Source organism: Phyllobates terribilis, unplaced genomic scaffold, assembly GCF_046119375.1.
Source record: "Phyllobates terribilis strain yellow unplaced genomic scaffold, ASM4611937v1 Scaffold_8__6_contigs__length_399053987, whole genome shotgun sequence".
NCBI lineage: Eukaryota > Metazoa > Chordata > Amphibia > Anura > Dendrobatidae > Phyllobates > Phyllobates terribilis.
This window is the reverse complement of record NW_027362768.1, coordinates 160,117,524-160,138,329: the sequence shown is the minus strand read 5'-3', so window position 1 is coordinate 160,138,329 and position 20,806 is coordinate 160,117,524. Positions and strand designations below refer to the sequence as shown.

Here is a 20,806-nt window from a genome sequence, read left to right as displayed (position 1 = left end):
AATATCTCCGAGGCCAAATTAGAAAAAAACAACAACTTTGTATTCTGCTCTGCTGCCACAATGACATGGTGTGTCCAGTTCAACGTGAGTAATTTGGTGAAAGGGCTGGCGTGTTAAAATGACTATTAGATCTAAGTTACTAACTAGTAGAGATGAGCGAACCCGCTCTTAAAAGTTCGGGGTTCGTACCGTACAGTTAGTGCCCGGAGCTAAATGCCGAACACGGACTTCTCCCGGAAGTACATTGTCATTGTAATATTTGAAATTCTGGGGGGAGGAGAGAGAGAATTTATTTTCCAGATCTAAAGTTCGGATATCCATTGATTTCAATGGGGTTCGGGTTCAAGTTCGGGTACAGTTCTGATACCCGAACCAAACTTTGGACTAACGTTTGGGTCGGGTACCAGAACCTGAACTTCCACGGGTCCGTTTATCCCTACTAACTAGGACAATTTGATTCATTGTGGGCTATTTTTGCATTGTTGATTGTATTTTGTTTTCTAGATATTTAAGCACCTGTACATTCACCAAGGCTGGAGACAGAAGATTTTCTCTTGGCAGATATTTATGATTTTCACAAAAATCTAATATCTATGGGGAAGTCTTGAAAATCATCAGGAAGGTTGGATTTAAACTCATCCAATGCTTTGGTTGCCTGATATAAGTGGTGCCAGAGAAACCTAACCGCCAAGTATAAATTTACAATCACTTTTGTCAAGGTTTGCTACTAGAAAATAGATTATGGAGGAAAGGTCAGAATATTAATCTGCTATTAACCTCTTTAACCTGAGGGACTAAAACAAAGTAGAATACACATTGCATCCAGAACACATAGAAAATACTGAAAAATCTTATAACAAACCAGTATTCAATGTTTTCTTTAAACAGGTAAATTTTACTAGAAAGATTACAAATCTAATTCTCCAAAACCACCTCCTAATAGATTTTGGACTAATAATGAGATAAACATCATCAGTAAATTACACAGATATTTCCTTACATCACATAACAATCTTATGTAAACGGTATTATTGTTGCATTGTTTTACTTGTTTTCTAGATATTAAATCATATATTGCTAATTTACTCTGCTTGCTACATAAGCTTTTCTTCATTTAGATGAGGTGCAGCCTGGATAGTTTAGTATTTCCACCATGTAACATTGTTAGGATGTCAAAAAATGTGCAAGAAAGTTTTAGTGAATTAAAACTTTTGAGAAGCGACTGTGAACCAGTGAAAATGGTGATATTTACAAAGAACCAAAGAAATGAGTTGGAGCATAAGTTGGTATACCTGCAATGTGTAGGAGCATGTTCACCCTGTGGCTATTAAACAGACAAAACCTAAGATAAAAACAAAATGAGCATGTACCCTGTAATAAGTAAATAGTAATAGTACATGTATGTAACATACCTGGCGGCGTCCTTGCATGGTGGTCCATCTCCCACTGTGCAAGAGAGCGCACTTGATCTCCTGTCCAGAGTGTCTCTCTGGCTTCCCTCCATGCTGTCTGTTTGTGTCTGTCTCAGCTGCTTAAGGGCGGCGCCCGATCACTTCCTGCTTTTTGTACCTGCTGTGGGTCACACCCCTTGTGCGTCCTCAGCCTATTGCTGTCTGACACTTGGTATATAGCTCAGCAGCTCCCTTCTATCCCTGCCTGAGCATAAGTGTTTTCCTTCAGTGTGTGCTTGCACTCTGAAGGTGCCAGGTCCCGTCTTTGTTTCCTTGTCTGCCTTTCCTGGAGGCTGTATTTCCAGGCCTGTCTGAACTTAGTCCTGTATGTCTCCTGCTTTGCGGTATTAGTTCCCGTGTCTGAACTAAGTCCTGTATGTCTCCTGCTTTTCGGTATTAGTTCCCGTGTCTGAACTGAGTCCTGTATGTCTCCTGCTTTTTGTATCAGTTCCTGTGTCTGAACTGAGTCCTGTATGTCTCCTGCTTTTTGTATCAGTTCCCGTGTCTGAACTGAGTCCTGTATGTCTCCTGCTTTTTGTATCAGTTCCCGTGTCTGAACTGAGTCCTGTATGTCTCCTGCTTTGCGGTATCAGCTCCCGTGTCTGAACTGTGTCCTGTATGTCTCCTGCTTTGCGGTATTAGTTCCCGTGTCTGAACTAAGTCCTGTATGTCTCCTGCTTTGCGGTATTAGTTCCCGTGTCTGAACTGAGTCCTTTCTGTGTTCTCTTGTCTGTCCTGTCTGAACACGCTCCTAGCCTGTTCCTCTCGCCTTCTAGTGGCCGATTTCCTAGACCCGCTCCTGTGTCTGGTCTGTCCTGTCTGAACACGCTCCTTGCCTGTTCGTTCCGCCTCTCTGGGGGCCGTATTCCCAGACCCGCTCCTGTATCCCTCTGCAGTGTCGGTCTTCTCCGTACACTCAGTTCCAGTCTGAACTCTCTCCTGTCCTTTACCTGTTTTGCCTCTATGTCCGTTCCCTTCCTTTTTCTGCAGAGTCTGAACTCGTACCTAACTCCTGCTTGTTGTCTCTGCAAGTACTGTGTGAGTATCTGGTCTGTCTTTCCCTTCCTGTCTGTTCCGTGTGAACAGAGCCCTGTCCTCCCTGCTCAGCCTTGTCTGCACTCTAGCTGTGCTTGCCTTTACCCCCCTGCCTGCATACCCGCCTGCCTGCATACCCGCCTGCCTGCATACCAGTCTGTGTGCCAGCCTACCAGCCTGTTCCTGTATTCCCCTGTGTGGGTCAATAGCTGTGTCCGGGGTCTGTCCTGGAGTAGCACCTGGTCCCTCTGCTCGGTTCCTCCTTGGTGCACTGGCGTCGTATGCCGTCGTGCGACCCTGGTCGGATCGGGTGAATACTTAGTCACGCCCCTCCAGGCATTCACTCTCCGGCACGGTCCAGTGGAATCACTACCAATCACACGCACACGCCGCTTAGCCCGGGCGTGTGCATAACAGCATGCTCAGGCCATGGTTCCCGTTGAGCCCCACGGCCTTCGCCCTCTGAGAAGTTTTCCAGCGAATATATGCATTAAAATAAATAAATAAATTTTTTTTTCTCTTAGCTGAGTTCCAGGCGAAATTACGCACCGTCCAGATGGATCTATCAGCTCTCGTTCCTGCGGATCCGCCACGTTACTATGGGGATCCAAGACAGTGTCGTGCATTTGTGGAGCAATGCATGCTACACTTTAAGGCCTACCCTCTCTACTTTCCTTCCGATTGGGCTAAAGTGGCCTTTATGATGTCTTACCTGGCGGGTGATGCCTTGGAATGGATCAACCCCCTATATGAAACACAGGATCCGATCCTCCGGGACCTAATGGCCTTCCTGGTGGCCTTTCTAATGGTCTTCGATGATCCTAACCCGGAGGCTCCTGCTGAAGCTTCACCTCCCAATATCCCGGAGCAGCCCCGATGGGTAATGTGTGTGGGTAGCGCAATAGTCCTCCAGCCCAATGAGACTACTGCCCACCCAGAATCCTCACAGGGTGACTACGCTTTCCGGAATACTTCTCTCAACCTCAAGAGGCAGTCCAGACGTGCTAGACGTAGAGGCAAGCCGTCACGCCAGGGTCTGTCCTCCCTGAGACCTCCTGACCCCAACCTTGAAGTCCCTACTGAAGCTTCATCTCCCTGTATCCCGGAGAAACCCCAATGGGTAATGTGCGTGGGTAGTGCACCAGTTCTCCTGCCCGAAGAGACTTCTGCCCATCCAGACTCCACACAGGAGAACTTCCTGCACCCGGCATCAGATGCTTCTCTCTCTTTAACCGGTGTGCATGTCCAAGGATGCTCCAAAGCTGTGGTTACCTCTGAGTCTGTGCACCTCTACTACCTGGCGGAGGATCCCCTGTTGCCTCCTGAATCCTCCGGGATACCACTCGATGACAAATGGAGAGAGACTTCTCTACACCCGGTACTCAATACTTTGTCCGCTTCGTCCTGTGAGCCTGACAATGGGTACCCCAAAGTGGTAGTTACCCCCGAGTCTCTACACCCCTCCGACCAGGCGGAGGATCTCCAGTTGTCTCCTGAACCCTTCGGGGTGCTACCTGGTAGCGAAAGGACAGAGACTCTCCTATACTCTGTACCTGATACCTCGCTCGCTTCGTCCAGTGAGTCCAACCTAGTGTACTCCGAAGCAGAGGTTACTCCCGAGTCTCTACACCCCTCCGACCAGGCGGAGGACCTCCAGTTGTGTTCAGAACCCTTTGGGGTGCCACCTGGTGGTGAAAGGACAGAGACTCTCCTATACTCTGTACCTGATACCTCGCTCGCTTCGTCCAGTGAGTCCAACCTAGTGTACTCCGAAGCAGAGGTTACTCCCGAGTCTCTACACCCCTCCGACCAGGCGGAGGACCTCCAGTTGTGTTCAGAACCCTTCGGGGTGCCACCTGGTGGTGAATGGACAGAGACTTTCCTATACTCGGTACCCGATACCTCGCCTGCTTCCTCCAGTGAGTCCGACCTAGTGTACTCTGAAGCAGTTGTTTTCTCTGAGCCTCTGCACTCTTCTGACCCGGCGGAGGACCTCCAGTTGTTTCCTGAATCCTCCGGGGTACCACCAGATAACAAAGAGACAGTGACTTTTCCTCATTATGTACCTGATAACCCGTCTATTTTTTCCTGTGAGCTTGACAAGATGTACCTCGAAGCAGAGATTACCCTCAAGTCTCTGTCCCCCTCCAACCCAGTGAACGACTGGTCCTCGAATTCCCTGCGGAAGATTCTGGCAGGCCTGAAGAAGAGGGGGCGTAAGGGGGGAGGTACTGTAACATACCTGGCGGCGTCCTTGCATGGTGGTCCATCTCCCACTGTGCAAGAGAGCGCACTTGATCTCCTGTCCAGAGTGTCTCTCTGGCTTCCCTCCATGCTGTCTGTTTGTGTCTGTCTCTGCTGCTTAAGGGCGGCGCCCGATCACTTCCTGCTTTTTGTACCTGCTGTGGGTCACGCCCCTTGTGCGTCCTCAGCCTATTGCTGTCTGACACTTGGTATATAGCTCAGCAGCTCCCTTCTATCCCTGCCTGAGCATAAGTGTTTTCCTTCAGTGTGTGCTTGCACTCTGAAGGTGCCAGGTCCCGTCTTTGTTTCCTTGTCTGCCTTTCCTGGAGGCTGTATTTCCAGGCCTGTCTGAACTTAGTCCTGTATGTCTCCTGCTTTGCGGTATTAGTTCCCGTGTCTGAACTAAGTCCTGTATGTCTCCTGCTTTTCGGTATTAGTTCCCGTGTCTGAACTGAGTCCTGTATGTCTCCTGCTTTTTGTATCAGTTCCCGTGTCTGAACTGAGTCCTGTATGTCTCCTGCTTTTTGTATCAGTTTCCGTGTCTGAACTGAGTCCTGTATGTCTCCTGCTTTGCGGTATCAGCTCCCGTGTCTGAACTGTGTCCTGTATGTCTCCTGCTTTGCGGTATTAGTTCCCGTGTCTGAACTAAGTCCTGTATGTCTCCTGCTTTGCGGTATTAGTTCCCGTGTCTGAACTGAGTCCTTTCTGTGTTCTCTTGTCTGTCCTGTCTGAACACGCTCCTAGCCTGTTCCTCTCGCCTTCTAGTGGCCGATTTCCTAGACCCGCTCCTGTGTCTGGTCTGTCCTGTCTGAACACGCTCCTTGCCTGTTCGTTCCGCCTCTCTGGGGGCCGTATTCCCAGACCCGCTCCTGTATCCCTCTGCAGTGTCGGTCTTCTCCGTACACTCAGTTCCAGTCTGAACTCTCTCCTGTCCTTTACCTGTTTTGCCTCTATGTCCGTTCCCTTCCTTTTTCTGCAGAGTCTGAACTCGTACCTAACTCCTGCTTGTTGTCTCTGCAAGTACTGTGTGAGTATCTGGCTCTGTCTTTCCCTTCCTGTCTGTTCCGTGTGAACAGAGCCCTGTCCTCCCTGCTCAGCCTTGTCTGCACTCTAGCTGTGCTTGCCTTTACCCGCCTGCCTGCATACCCGCCTGCCTGCATACCCGCCTGCCTGCATACCAGTCTGTGTGCCAGCCTACCAGCCTGTTCCTGTATTCCCCTGTGTGGGTCAACAGCCGTGTCCGGGGTCTGTCCTGGAGTAGCACCTGGTCCCTCTGCTCGGTTCCTCCTTGGTGCACTGGCGTCGTATGCCGTCGTGCGACCCTGGTCGGATCGGGTGAATACTTAGTCACGCCCCTCCAGGCATTCACTCTCCGGCACGGTCCAGTGGAATCACTACCAATCACACGCACACGCCGCTTAGCCCGGGCGTGTGCATAACAATGTATATAACATAGGGTATTTAGTTAACACTATTTTCATTTAAAAAAATGCCATCCCACCGCGACAAGGTATACCCAGTCAGGACAGTCCTATCTTCTGGTATTAAAACCTCACTGTCATGGGTGTGTCAGAAGTGACAGTCGCCCTGCAGTTGGTTGCAGGAGATCTCTACGTTTGGCATTACAGACACCTTCTTAGAAGCTGTCTTTCTAGGACCCAGCAGCTACCTTCCTCTTGCTAATTAACATCCTGGCCCTGGTGTATAAATACCTGCTGTTTGCTAGAGGGAAGTGCCCGGCGATACTCACATGATACTCACATGACCCCTTGTGAAGGCTTGGAGCAAGTGCATTACTTCTTCCTCTCTGGTGCTAATAGGACGTGTGTTCATCTTTCTGAAGTCGACTAAAGCTAAGCTATCTTCCCTTGTTTGTTCCTCCTTGTTGTCTAAAGTGGTCAATAGGGATCGACTAGAGCTCATGCTATCCTCCTCCCTTCCCTAGCCAGGGTCAAATGCCAGGGAAAGACAGGGCGACGATTGGTGAAGAGCCAATATAGGGATGTTAGGGGACACAGGGTGATATTAGATCAGCCTAGGAGGTCTCCACTACCCCCTTTTCCTAGAGTCTGGGCCCCCTTTTCCCCCTTCCCTTTGTGTTGCACTTAGTCTTTCCTACACCTTGCGTAACAGTCACCTTGTGTCAGCCGACCTCAATATAGATGGGGGCAGAGCAGGACAGAGGCCCAACTGTTAAGAACACTTGTTATATAGACGAAATGCCTAGCTCAAAAAGGGTAAGCTATGGGTAAGCTATGACCCTGTTTGTACAAATTACAAGAAACTACAGCAAAACCCTAAAAAATGAGCTGGAGCTTAAGTTGGTAAACTGGGGGTGATATGTCTGAATCCCTTTTTTTCAGGGCTTCAGACAGAAGCCGCAACGAAGCCACTGACGAGTAGCAAGCAAGAACGTGATGTGAACCCGGCCCCAAGTTGGGTTCAGACAGCTATAGTTTGCTGACTTGACTGGTTCCCTGCGCAGGTCCATTTAAAGTACACGGGCACACTGGCTATTATTGGATCAGTGGTGTGGTGTCTGTTGAGCACACGAGTAGCACAATGACTAAAATATTGTTGTCTGTACAAACCCTAATGCTCATGTTAGCAATAAAGGCTTTTCAGTTATTAAAATATAGAAATCACTTTCTGATATGCACCCTTTTTTGACACCATTTTTCATGTATCTGAAGTATAAAGAAAGGAGGACTTCATACATATGTGCATGCCGTGCAGCTACTTTGTAAAAACACAATTACAACAGACATGAATCCAGAATGAAAACTTTCATTCTTTACTTTACCCCGGAGGCTGAATTCTGAGAACTATAAAACAAGGTTTTGATTACATTCTCTTATTTCATAACTTTATTAATAGAGCATTTACAATCCCGCGTGTTCTGAGTAGTTACTTTGAATTGGTTATATCTTCCTCTTTTATAAACAAATGAGTTTCCGTAGAATCCAGGAGTCGTCGTAAGTGCAACAATGTCCATTATCGCTCCACCATGGACATATCTGCCATCGGAGTAGAGCTTATGTCTACCTCCATTATTTATCTATTTACCCTTGAAATTGTTCTAGAAAATGAAATATTTCTCCCTAAAAATTATTGCAATTATACATGTTTTGTTATGCATGTGTTTATTTCCTTTGTGTGTATTGGAACAACCGAACAAACAGAGACACTACTAATATTACTTTTGATATAGCCCCAGAGCATGCTTGTGATAGTGTTTGACTAATTGTGTGATCACATTTACGTGTGAAGCATATGGAACTAATGGCTTCTCTGTGATCTCTCTTGGATTGTCAATCTCTTGCCCATTGTGTAGTAAAAAATGACCTGGTAATATAATTATCCAGGTCATTACGATTATGCTGATATCCAACTACATTTTTTTTAGTACTTTAGTAACTTAAAATGATTCTGAACTGGACTAAACAAAAAGTTTGGTTTGTGTTGCCACCTTCTTAACGGTTTTATTTTTCTTTCGATGAACCTGTATGAGGGCTTGGGTTTTTTTTTGTGTTCCGAACTGTAGTTTTTATTGGTTCCATTTTAGGGCAAATACAATGTTTTGATCACTTTTTATTGCATTTTTGGTGGAGGTCCAGTGACCGAAAAGCAATTCCGAATATAGGGAAAATACTTTATTACAGATGGTGGAAAGTGGGTTGATTCCAATTCTTCTTTTTTTCAATATTTTTGAAAAACTTTTTTTTTTTCCACTTCATTTTCTTGTAACAATTGCTGTTGTTTAGAGGCTAATGTTGGATAAATATGTCATGGAGCGGGAATGGGTAAACTGGAACAGCTCCCTAATCTGCCACCATGTATACACAGTATAGCAACTGTCCTGCATGTTAAAGCCGGCTCTTTGAAAATGTTGCGTATTCAAGCAATTTTCTTCCTCCCTGGGAATGTGCAACGAAGTCGGGTGTATGTTCCCAGCTTCATCGGAGCACTGTGCATAGCCAGGAAGCCAGCGGTGATGTGGACTTTGTCCAGACGCTAGATTTGCAAAGAGCAGGTAGTGACGTCGCTCCTGAAAATCATGTCACTGGTACCAACAGTGAACTGTTTACATGAATAGATGGACGATTACTCAGGGGTAATAAAACCCCCAATTCTATAATTAGTTCAGCAATCACTAAGCCACAAAAAGGACCCTGTATGGGCCTGAAAACGCGTAGGCAAAGTGTTTCTTTTCATTTTTGGAGGGAATTTTAGAGTGATCAAATAAATGTTATTTTAACTTTCATTGGCGGATGCTGGAGTCATTGACTATACCTTTACTTACTTCCTGGGAACTGGTCCTTGTCCTTGTCCGTGCACCGCACCTAGCAAGCTATCATTGTTACCTTATAGTGGTCAGCTGATGAACTTTTTTTTTTTTTTAACTTATTGTTGGATAACAGTCCAACACTGAATGAAACTAGCAATTTAATTAACCCTAGAACGCATACCTGGGGCCTCGCAGGCCCGCCCTGTTAATTTTCTATTTTCTGCAAGATTACTTTAGTTAGAATTTTGAAACTCTAGGTATTCCTCAGGTATATAGTTGTTTGTCATTTTTGTTTGAGTTATGCCATGTTATTTGCACAAGGGCCTAAAAGGCCCCAGGTATGTGAAAAAGTAGATTTTTATGGTCATGCGTTCTAGGGTTAAAGAAGGCCATTGGAACAAATTTAATTAAAGGTGCTCAACTTTCAATAAACTTGGCACATTTTCACCTAACAGTTGGGAAGTTAAATCAGACCAGGGCTTTTCCACATTGTAGCAACTCTGATTGTATCGCGCGTTTCATTCCCTTATTTGCGCGACTGTTAAAAGTACAAATTTTAAACTAAAATTGTTTAAAATTTATTTTTCTTAGAATCCAGAACCATAAATCATTTGTGGAGGACTGTAAGACTGTAATAAATATATGACTTAGTTCTACTCAGAAAGCAAAAAAACCCTGAGAGTTAAAAAGAAAATACTATTTTGGTTGTGTTATGTCTATATACAAGCAAATAACTGCAAAAAATGAGGCTGGGGTTGTAGATTTTGTCTACATTTTAGACCCCAGTCCAGAGCCTCTCATCTATCCAAATCAGTTCTCATACTTTGCACTGACGAGGAGCAACAGCCCGAAACACCGTGTCTGCAAACTGAGATTCTGATTTGGCTATTATCCCAAGTCATATTGCACGACTCTTTAAAGGGTTGATTGTGACTTGTAGGATCGCTGCTTCCAATAGGTGGCGCTATAGAGTTCAAGTCCTCTTTTTGTCTGAAGAGGCAATTTGCATATTAAATTTCCCAGAGGAGCATTGCACGGCGAATAAGCCTCCTTACCTTGGCATGCCAGAGCCGGTGTGTCACTCTCCACAAGGAGACACGTTACTCCTTAGACCTCAGTCAACTTGTTTTGAATTTTTCAGCTTGGTTTCCATTATACGATTAATATTATAAAGGAGCATGAAACTAGGAAACTGCAATTCTAATGAGATCAATACTTTCCTGTTTGCAGACAGGCCCGAGCTGTTCATGGGAAGAGGATCCCAGTCTGTGACAACCCCGCCCTGGAGCTGTAAGGTGAGTGCAAGCTGCTCTATCGGTGAAAACAAAGAAGTTCAGTTACATAATTATTAGCGCTACAAAAAAAATAATATCTATAGATTTATCATTCAAATAAATAGCTAGAAAGAAGGATAGATAGAAAGATAGATAGATACATAGGGGAAAATAAGTATTTGATACACTGCTGATTTTGCAAGTTTTCCCACCTACAAAGAATGGAGAGGTCTGCTTGGTCGGTGATCAGATACTTATTTTGTGCAACAAAATGCAATTTAATTATTTAAAAATCATACAATGTGGTTTTCTAATTTTTATTTTTAGATTCTGTCTCTCACAGGCAGGGGTGGATTAAGAGTAGCAAGGGCCCCGGGCAGTTTAGACGGCATGGCCCCCCCCCCCACACACACACACCTGATGTATCACATGACTTGTCACATGATCCCCCTTTGATAGATCATGTGATAGTTCATGTGAAATTAATTCTGCACAATATTAATATATTAATTATAATAATTTTTTTATATTAATTGTATGACTTAATATTGAGCACAATTAAGTATGTTGACATCCCCCTATGTATGTAGGGTCTCATACTGTATAATATGAGCTTTCACATAATCCTCCTATACACAGCCGGAGGCCACACGGCGCCCCCCCAGATAAAGCAGGAGGCCGCACGGCGCCCCCCCCAGATACAGCAGGAGGCCGCACGGCGCCCCCCCCAGATACAGCAGGAGGCCGCACGGCGCCCCCCACAGATACAGCCGGAGGCCGCACGGCGCCCCCCACAGATACAGCCGGAGGCCGCACGGCGCCCCCCACAGATACAGCCGGGGGCCGCACGGTGCCTCCCCCCAGATACAGCCGGAGGCCGCACGGCGCCCCCCCCCAGATACAGCCGGAGGACGCACGGTGCCCCCCCCCAGATACAGCCGGAGGCCGCACGGCGCCCCCCCCAGATACAGCCGGAGGACGCACGGTGCCCCCCCCCAGATACAGCCGGAGGACGCACACACACAAACAAACATATACAGACATATATAAAGACAAATACATACACGCATAGGCTGCGTGCCCACTGTGCGTTTTTCAAGCGTTTATGCCACGGAATTTCCGCAGCGAAAACACTGAAAAAACGCTTGGTAAGGCTGTGTGCCCACGTAGCATTTTTCAAGCGTATATGCTGCGGAATTTCCGCAGCGTAAACGCTTGAAAAACGCATGTATATCCGCACCCCATGGTCCCCAATGGGATTCCGCAAGTTCTATGCACATGCTGCGGATTTTTCCGCAGCGTTTTTTCCGCAGCATGTCATTTAATTTTGCGTTTCCGCAAGCGGAATTGCCTTTGTCCAATGCATAAAAAACGCAAGGCAATTCCGCATGTGGAAAACGCGTGATAAACGCGCGAAAAATGCGCGATAAACGCGTGCGGAATTCCGCATGCGTTTTTCCGGGAGAGAACTTGCATTTATGCAGCAGAAATTTTCTGCTGCATAAATGCAACGTGGGCACATAGCCTAATATGTGCCCCATGGTCTCCAATGATAATCCGCATGTGCTGTGCACATGCTGCGGAAATTTCCGCTGCGGATTATCATTGCGGAAAAAAACGCAGCATGTCCATTAATTTTGTGGACACGCAGCGTAATTGCCGCCATTGACTTGCATTGAATCGCTTAATATCCGCATGACTACATGTGCACATGCGGATATTAAGCGATTCAATGTGCGGATGGTACCCAGGTCTGGAGAAGAGGAGACTCTCATCCAGACCCGGATACCATAGTACCTGTAAAAAAAAGAATTTAAAATAAAAAAAAATAAAGATTATACTCACCTTCCGATGGCCCCCGGTCTCCTCAGCGATACGTCCGGTCTGTTGTATGCATCGCGGTGGTGTGAAAGGACCTGCCATGACGTCATTTAGTCATGTGACAGGTCACACGACAGCTGACATCGGCTGTCGCGTGTCCTGTCACATGACTAAATGACGTCATGAAAGGTCCTTTCACACCACCGTGAGCCGCCCAACACACCGGACGCATCGCTGAGGAGACCGGGGGCCATCGGAAGGTGAGTATAATCTTTATTTTTTACCATTCTTATTCTTTTTTTTAACTATTACTTGGTCACACTATATATGCCGGTTGAATGGATTCATATAGTGTGACCAAGTTGTCAAGCACTTTTCCAAGTGATGCTAAAATCGCCTGGAAAGCGCTTGATAATCCGCACGATGCAGAAATGCATGCAAAAAAGCTTGACAAACGCTTCTACCTGGTGGGAAAAACGCATGTAAAATCTACATGCGTTTTTCCTGCCAGGGAGAACTGGAAATAATATGCAGCATTTCTGCATCGTGGGCACTTAGCCATAAACACATTTGAAACACAAAAATACTTATAAACAGACGTATCACACAATGATATCTGCACACATTGACACATCACTCACCGTCCCCCTGCTCGGCTCCAGTCGTCCAGCTCCTCTCTGGTGGCAAGAAGCGGTGCAGGGCGCACTGCATGACGTCACGCTAGCAGACACTGCCGCGCACAGGGCCGTGTCTTCTAGCTGTGATGCGGCCGGGCCAGCACATGTGCGCACGCACGATATGCAGATATGCGCACACATGCACACGGTACGCAGATATGCGCACAGACACATGCATACGTACATATCTTATAAACACATAAAACTGTCCTGTCCAGCAGCTCCTCAGGCATGTCTCAGTGCAGGGCCGCCGGCATGTCACAGACATGGCCCTGGACCATCAGAGGGGCCCACTCGCCGTTGGGGCCTGGGCTGCTTCTACAGCATCTGTGTAGGACCTCTGGCGCTGCTTGATTGCCGGCACTTCACCTGACATGGCCGTGCGCTGTGCGGTTGTGTCTGGTAGTAATGGCGCGGCAGGGGCAATACACAAGCACAATTATAGGCGCAGTGTCGCCCCTGCTGTGTCTTTAATACCAGACACAGCTGCACAGCTCACGGCCATGTCAGGTGAAGTGCCAGCGGTCCTGCACAGGGGAAGCAGCCTGGGCCATGACAGCGAGTGAGCCCCTCTGATGGTCCACAAATACATAGATATAGATACATACATATATATATATACATATATATATATATATCACACACACACTGCACATGGACTTACCCTTTCTGTACATGATGCAGGTTCTTCCATCTTCTCTGTGGGGCAGCCTCCCCTCCTCTTGAGGCCCGACTGCAGAGCTCTGGTGTAATTGCAGGGCAGGAGGTGAAGAGCGGAGAGGTAACATTCAGACCCGGGTAGGGGGCAGGGAGAGCAGTGGCCATGCTGTAAGCTGGCTCTGTGCTCTGCTGGAGGCCGGAGCAGGTGGGCGGAGCCTCCTCTCCTGCACTTACACAGTCAGTTGCTGGTGAGTCATCCTCGCAGCGCCGCGGGACACAGCAGAGCAGATTCCATCTTCCGACTCCGGGGCCCTCCTGTCACACATTATAATGAGGTCAATCCGGCCACAGGCCCCTGGGAGCCCCGGGCCCCATGGCAGCCCCGGGCGGTAGCCCGGATTGACCTCATTATTATCCGCCTATGCTCACAGGTGAAGTGTACCTACGATAAAAATTACAGACATCTCCATTTTTTGTAGGTGGGAAAACTTGCAAAATCGGCAGTGTATCAAATACTTATTTTCCTTACTGCAGATAGATAGATAGAAGGATGGATACATAAATAGTATTACACTGCCGACACCAGATGAGTATGTTGCAGCCTCGGCTCTTTAGCCTGCACCATAACCTCCCATAGATGTTTTATCTGTTGAGGAAAGTGTTAACAAAAAAATGTAACAACCACATATGGGAAAAAAACAACTCAAAACACAATAAGGAAACCAAAAAAGTTGAAATTTTTTTAATATATTGTCCATTTGTTTTTTCTTAAATGAGTTCTAAACCGAATGATTTACAAACTTGTTCAATAGTTCATGTATAAAATATGGAGATGTGAACGGTAATTGCGTATAGATGAGAAACAAGACTTTAATAACCCCTTCACGTCGCGGCCCTTTTTCGTTTTTGTGTTTTGGTTTTTTGCTCCTCTTCTTCCCAGAGCCATAGCTTTTTTTATTTTTCCATCAATATGGCCGTGTAAGGGCTTGTTTTCTGCAGAACAAATTGTACTTTTGAACGACATCACTGGTTTTACCATACCGTGTACTGAAAAATAGGAAAAAAATTCCAAATACAGTGAAATTGCAAAAACAGTTCAATTCCACAGTTGATTTTTTTTTTTACCATGTTCACTAAATGCTAAAACTGACCTGCCATTATGATTCTCCAGGTCATTATGAGTTCGTAGACACCAAACATGTATAGGTTATTTTTTATTTAAGTGGTGAAGCAAAAATCCAAAGTTTGTTTAAAAAAAAAAAAAAACATCTCCATCTCCATTGTTCGGGATCTGGGTCCGGGTGAGGGCACCAAGCTGACGTTTTTATTGATACCATTTTGGGATAAATCCGATGTTTTGATCGCCCGTTGTTGCATTTTATTGCAATGTTGCGGCGACCAATGAAACGTACTTCTGGTGTTTTGATTTTTTTTCTCGTTACGTCGTTTACTGTTATGATTAATTTTTTTTTTATATTGATAGATCCTGAACTCGGCGATACCAAATATATGTACATTTGATTTTTTTTATTGTTTTATTTTGAATGGGGCGAAAGGGGGGAGATTTAAACTTTTATATTTTTTAATATTTTTTAAAACATTTTTTTTTACTTTTCACTTGCTTCAATAGTCTCTATGAGAGACTAGAAGCTGCAATCATTTGATCGCCGGTGTGTAGAAGAAATGCTTACTTGCTATGAGTGCCGACCGCTGTGCGGCGCTCATAGCATCCCGGCAATGACAACCACAGGGGTCTCCTGCAGACCCTGGGTTGTCATACCAACCCATCGGTGACCTGCAATCATGTAACGGGGTCGCCGATTGGCGGTGCTAATGACGCGCTCCTGGCGCGATCATGTTAAATGCTGCTATCAGAGATTGACAGCGGCATTTAACATGTTAATAGCTGCGGGTAGATCACGATTCCACCCGCGGCTGTTAGGAGCACGTGACTGCTGTACAGATCAGCTGTCATGTGCCCGGAAAGGTGCAGGCTCAGCACCGGAGCCCGCACCAAAGGGGAGACACTTTACATGTAACTACATAAAGTTCTTTAAAAAATAAAGCACTGGAAAAAAGGAAACCTTAGGAAAGCATCCTTTCTGGAATATGACCCTGCATTACTTCCGGTGTTTGTTTTTTTCACCAGGTAACACTCTGGAGTCTCGCAGTATCACTGCTGCTTCTGTCAGCGATGATAACCACCGGCTCTCCCACTCCAGTTATGGAGGGGAAGTCCAATACAGAGAAGGAGTCTGACACTTTTGGAACAGTTGACCCCAAGAGCGTGGACTTATTAGTTGAGGAGAATGTAGAACAAACCATAAAATCACCAGGAAGTCCTGTATATGGTGAGTAGAGTCATTTGATACTATAGATATATGCGTTTGTGTGTAGAGGATTGTGCAAATAAGATATTGAGAACTGTGATAAAGTAACAAAACAATATAGAAATAATCGAATAATCATCAATGGTATCAATAGCAGTAACAATTATTAGTAATAGTAAAACTACAGTTGTGCGGGGTGTATAGATTGATTAATGAACTATATAGGTCCTAGAAATTGAATATCATAGACCTAGACACTAGTGTAATTTTAAATTTAATTTACCATTTTTTTAAGATTAATAATAAGTCATGTTTTAATGCGTCCCTTAATTCGGGTAATTTGGTTTTACAACTTCAAAGTTCAGCATCAAATTCAGAATGATTGGGACTAGAATCGATCAGTTTATTCAGAAGTTTCTCTCGGATGATTGATGTAGGAAACTTATGACACTAACATGTGACTATTACCTTGCAGAAAACATAACCTTAACCGGCCAAAGTGATGACGAATTACCGGATAACGTCCTATTTCGTGCTGAACGCTCTCCTACCGGCAAAAAGAAGAACAAGAAGGCTGGAAAAGGAGAAAATGGTAATAAAAATGGAGACTGCAGCAGACATAGTATACAGGTGAAGGTGCGGGACCTCGGGCTAGGATATGACTCTGACGAATTCATTACATTTTTTTACTGCATGGGGTCCTGCCAAAAATCCAATAATTACGACCTCACACTGACTACCCTGCTGAAGAACAAGCGCATCACCCACAGCTCACACAAGCGGGTCAGTAACCAGCCCTGCTGCCGGCCGGGCGCTTATCAACCTGCATCCTTCCTGGATATCAACAACGAGTGGCAAGTGGTGGAAAACTTGTCGGCGGCTAATTGCACCTGCGGAAGCTGATGTTCTCTGCAAGACAAACGCGCAGCAGAAATAATGCACGGCTCCTGGTAACAGACCGAGAAGAGTGAAGGCAGAAGAGGTCGGGAAGTTGGAAGTGAGGAGCCACCGTGGTACAAGGCATTTAAAACAAAGTGGTCCTACAAGTTTCACCTCAGTTGTCTAAAATCTGTAGACTTGGTTAACAACCAGCTCCGGCTTTGACGTCATTGGGTTTTTGCTATGAAAACATCTCACAAAGGTGGAAGATTTCTTTGTAGTTTTTATCGCTACTGAAAATAATGAACTTCAGCACAAACCTATCAGGACACAGCGCCTCCGACACCGGGTGACGTCTAGAAGTGACTCATGGAGGAACATTATGTAAGAGACCAAGGAAGCCCCAGCAAGTCCTCCAAGTAATCCTCAACAATGGTCAACCAACTATATTATATATATATAGACACTAATGTATAAAACCGTCACACGGCTGCTTGAAATAACCGGCACAACATTTGCAAACTGGACTTTGTAAAAGCTACAGATAATTGGGATACGAGTAAAAAAAGACGTAAGTTCATATAACCTCCTCTGCGGTAGACCGCGGCATACGAGCTCGGTTCACTGTCTATACCAGTTGTGTTTTACTGCGGAGATGATACAAGAAGATCAAGTGAAAAGCACTTTTAATATTAGGCCATGATCACACGCAGCATTTTTGCAGTTTTTTTTCTTTCGGCAGCCAAAACCTACTTTCTTGGCAGTAAAAACGCTGCTTTGAAAACACCCGTTTCGTTGCGCTTTCGCAATGTTTTTGCTACATTTTTTTTGCAGAGGATTACATATGTTCATAAGTTCTTTGTCCACAGTACATGTGTGACAAAGTTAGATTTATTTACCAAAAAATTTTCAAAAAACCAGTTGCATTTTTTGCAGTTTTTTTTTTTCACTTTTTTCATTGCTTTCAATGGGTGGAAAAATGCTGCAAAAACGCTGAAAGAATTGACGTGCTGCAGATTTAAAAAAAAGGTGCAGTTGTCAGAATCAGTCAGGAAAAAAAAAATCAATCATGTTCATGAGACTTCAGAAAATTCATAGCTTTTTCTGGTACTGTAAAAAGCAATTTTTAACTTTCAAAAAAACGCTGCATGTGAACATAGTCTTACTGTTTGGGTAGGTGAACATGACTGTTTTCTCTCCATCAGAGAAAAATGGTCCGATTATTCTGATCACAGTGGCATCACTTTTTCTCCACCTTCTCTATTCCAACAGTCCGTGAAAATTGGACTGCACTCAGATATCGTCAGAGTGTCATCCAATCTTTTTCACGGATCCATAGACTTGCATTGCTGATTTTGATCCAACACTCGAATCAAAAACGGACATGTCTCCGCTTTTTTCTTCGGACCACCGAGGAATAAAATTAGACATTTGCATGGATTCTGAAGCTTTCCTCATAATCAGATGAGAAAAAATATCTTCCACCACTCTCAATCTGCAGAATCAATATCAACTAAAGCAGATCTGGAAGGATAATTGTGTGGCACTTAGTTTACGGCTCTATGATACTTTATTGTACAGAGCTTAACTAAATGTAACATACGAGTGTTACTCAAATGTTTTATAGTTTAGCAAAGTGTGAAAAAGCCGGATCCTAAAAAATAGGTAAAAAGAAACATTAAGCAAGAAATGAGTTTACTGACCTTCCATCTGTATAATCTACATCACACGCAATATAAATTGACTGTGGATGTTCTTCATTTTCCACTAACACTAGTTGGGATTTCTGATCTCTTAAGAAATTAGCAAAACCAAAGATTAAGTCAGAGCTGTTTCTTCTGATGTCTCCTGCTACAAAGAGACAGAAGGATTCACAGGAGGCTTCTGCAACAAAAGAACTTTAGGGTTTGGTGAATGCAAACAAATATTTTGATGCTTCTGATAACGTTTACCTAGTAGAATTGATTGGAAACATTCTGTAAATTATAAATGTCATTATAACGGAGCAAGAAAAAAACCCAGCCACATATTGTACGTTACATTCCTTTCACACACTCATCCCTTAAATTATGATATGCCAAAATTATATTAAATTATAATAAATTATGAAATGACAAAAGAAGGATACAAACTGTTACAGCAAGATATAGGGTTTAATTACTACAACCAATAAAATTCAGTGGGATGTAGCAATTATGATGTGTATAAAGGACACAGCGTATAAAATGATGTTTCATGGCATCACACCCTTATGAATGTTAAGGTTCATCAAGTATTAGGTTATTACACTAAAGGTCAAAGTGATCAAAATCCCCAAACTACTCCCTAATCTCATCACTTCACAATACAGTCATAGGCTCATGTTCACACAACCATATTTTCAGACCCATGTTATTCAATTGGGCTGTTCAGATGACCTTTTTTTGTGCATGGAATAAATGTTTGCATGAAAAAATTGCAGCCTGCCCTAGTCTCTTCCGCATTTTGGATGAGACTTGCCCAATCACATCTATGTGCAGCAAAAACAAAATTGGATTAACCATATAGTATCTATTTTTTCACATTGCAATTCTTAAAGGGAATCTGTCAGTAGGATCATCTCTCTAGGCCATCTATATGAGCACGCAGGTCATAGGAAGCTGAATAAAATGATACCTTGATATCTGCGATCCGATGTCTTATTCCAGAGAAATCCACTTTTTTCTTAATATGTAAATGAGCTGTTAAGATCTATGGGCCGGACATAGATCTCCCTGAGAATAGATCTTAACAGCTCATTTACATATTAAGAAAAAAGTGGATTTTCTCGGGAATAAGACATCGGATCGTAGATATCATGGTATCATTTTATTCATCTTCCTAGGACCTACACGCTCATCTAGACGGCTTAGGAGGGTTAATCCTACTGACAGATTCTTTTTAAAATAGGAAACTGTATTTTTTCTTAAATATTTTATTAATTGCTGATGTATAAAAATACATGCCATACAGATTGCGTTCGGATGACAATACTGATGAAAAATCATCCGTTTTTTTTCTGTATAATTTTATGGTCTTGTCTGAACTTAGCCATACAAAAACCATATGAAGGCAGGACACCATGCATTCATAATAGCAGACTTACAAACAGCATAAATAACCATAATAATGATTGTTTCTGAGGTTAGTTGAGCTCAAAAGTCAAATCCAAGTGTACCCCTGATGCCTAGGAGAGAGTAATTTACCCTGCCCACTATACAAGTCAAATATAGTATAAGACCTTAAGACTAGTCCTTTCGAGGATAAGTAATGCTGGATTCTGTATTTAATATCATATTTCTTAATGTATGCAAAAGATCCCGCACGAGTGTTGAGTCCCAAGTACTGTTCAAGCGAATATAGGACTCACATAAGAGTCCTAAGAGATAAATAAATGAATAACAGATAAAAGCCACAAACAATTGATAGAAAAGGAGAAAAAACTCCTCTTCTGTTTGCCAGTAATCATTTTTTTTTATGACTCAGGAGCTAATGATTTGTGGCGTCACAAAGAGTAATATAAGGTAAATGAAGGCGTGCAAAAGAAAACAATGGAGAAATGAGTCACGACCTAAACAAAGGGATCGCAGGAGTGTTACAAAACCTTGGAGTGAAAAATTATTGGTGCACAAATGTAAAAGGCAATATTTATATATAATATATTCACTGAGAAAACAGTATTTATCGACACGAGATAAACTCAATATAGAGGGAAAAAAAGGGAAAAAATAAATAAATCAAAAAGCAATAAATGATCCTAGTGCAAGTTTGCTGAAACGAGCTATTATATTGTGCAATTTGCAATTGTTTCTAATTTATTTAGGGCTCGCTCACACAAGCATATACATCGGACGAGTGCTATCTGATGCTTTATCGGATAGCACTCGGACCAATGTTATACCATGGGGCAGAGCAGATCTGCATTTGTTTTCTCAAAAATTATAGCATGCTGCGCGTGGCTCCGCAAATCGTATCCCGCGCAACCATACAAGTTTATGGGTTTGTGTGAAACATTGGACTGCACTCGGATTTTATCAGAGTGCAGTCCGATGTACAAGCTCAGAAACAATAGTGAAGACGGAGAAATTAATTTCTCCGTCTTCACCGCACCTGTGATACAATTCTTTCA

At 44.0% G+C, this 20,806-nt stretch overlaps 1 protein-coding gene across 1 annotated transcript in view; it reads left to right on the top strand.

Annotated features, from left to right (window-relative positions):
• The window catches only part of ARTN (artemin), a 63,729-nt gene extending 44,445 nt beyond the window's left edge, over nt 1-19,284 (top strand). Inside the window, exons 3-5 of the mRNA XM_073643630.1 lie at nt 10,249-10,313; nt 15,600-15,801; nt 16,256-19,284. Coding sequence (XP_073499731.1) covers nt 10,249-10,313; nt 15,600-15,801; nt 16,256-16,683 — 695 coding nt within the window. The 3' untranslated portion in view covers nt 16,684-19,284. The remainder of the gene's footprint in view (nt 1-10,248; nt 10,314-15,599; nt 15,802-16,255) is intronic.
• Nucleotides 19,285-20,806: the final 1,522 nt, after the last annotated feature.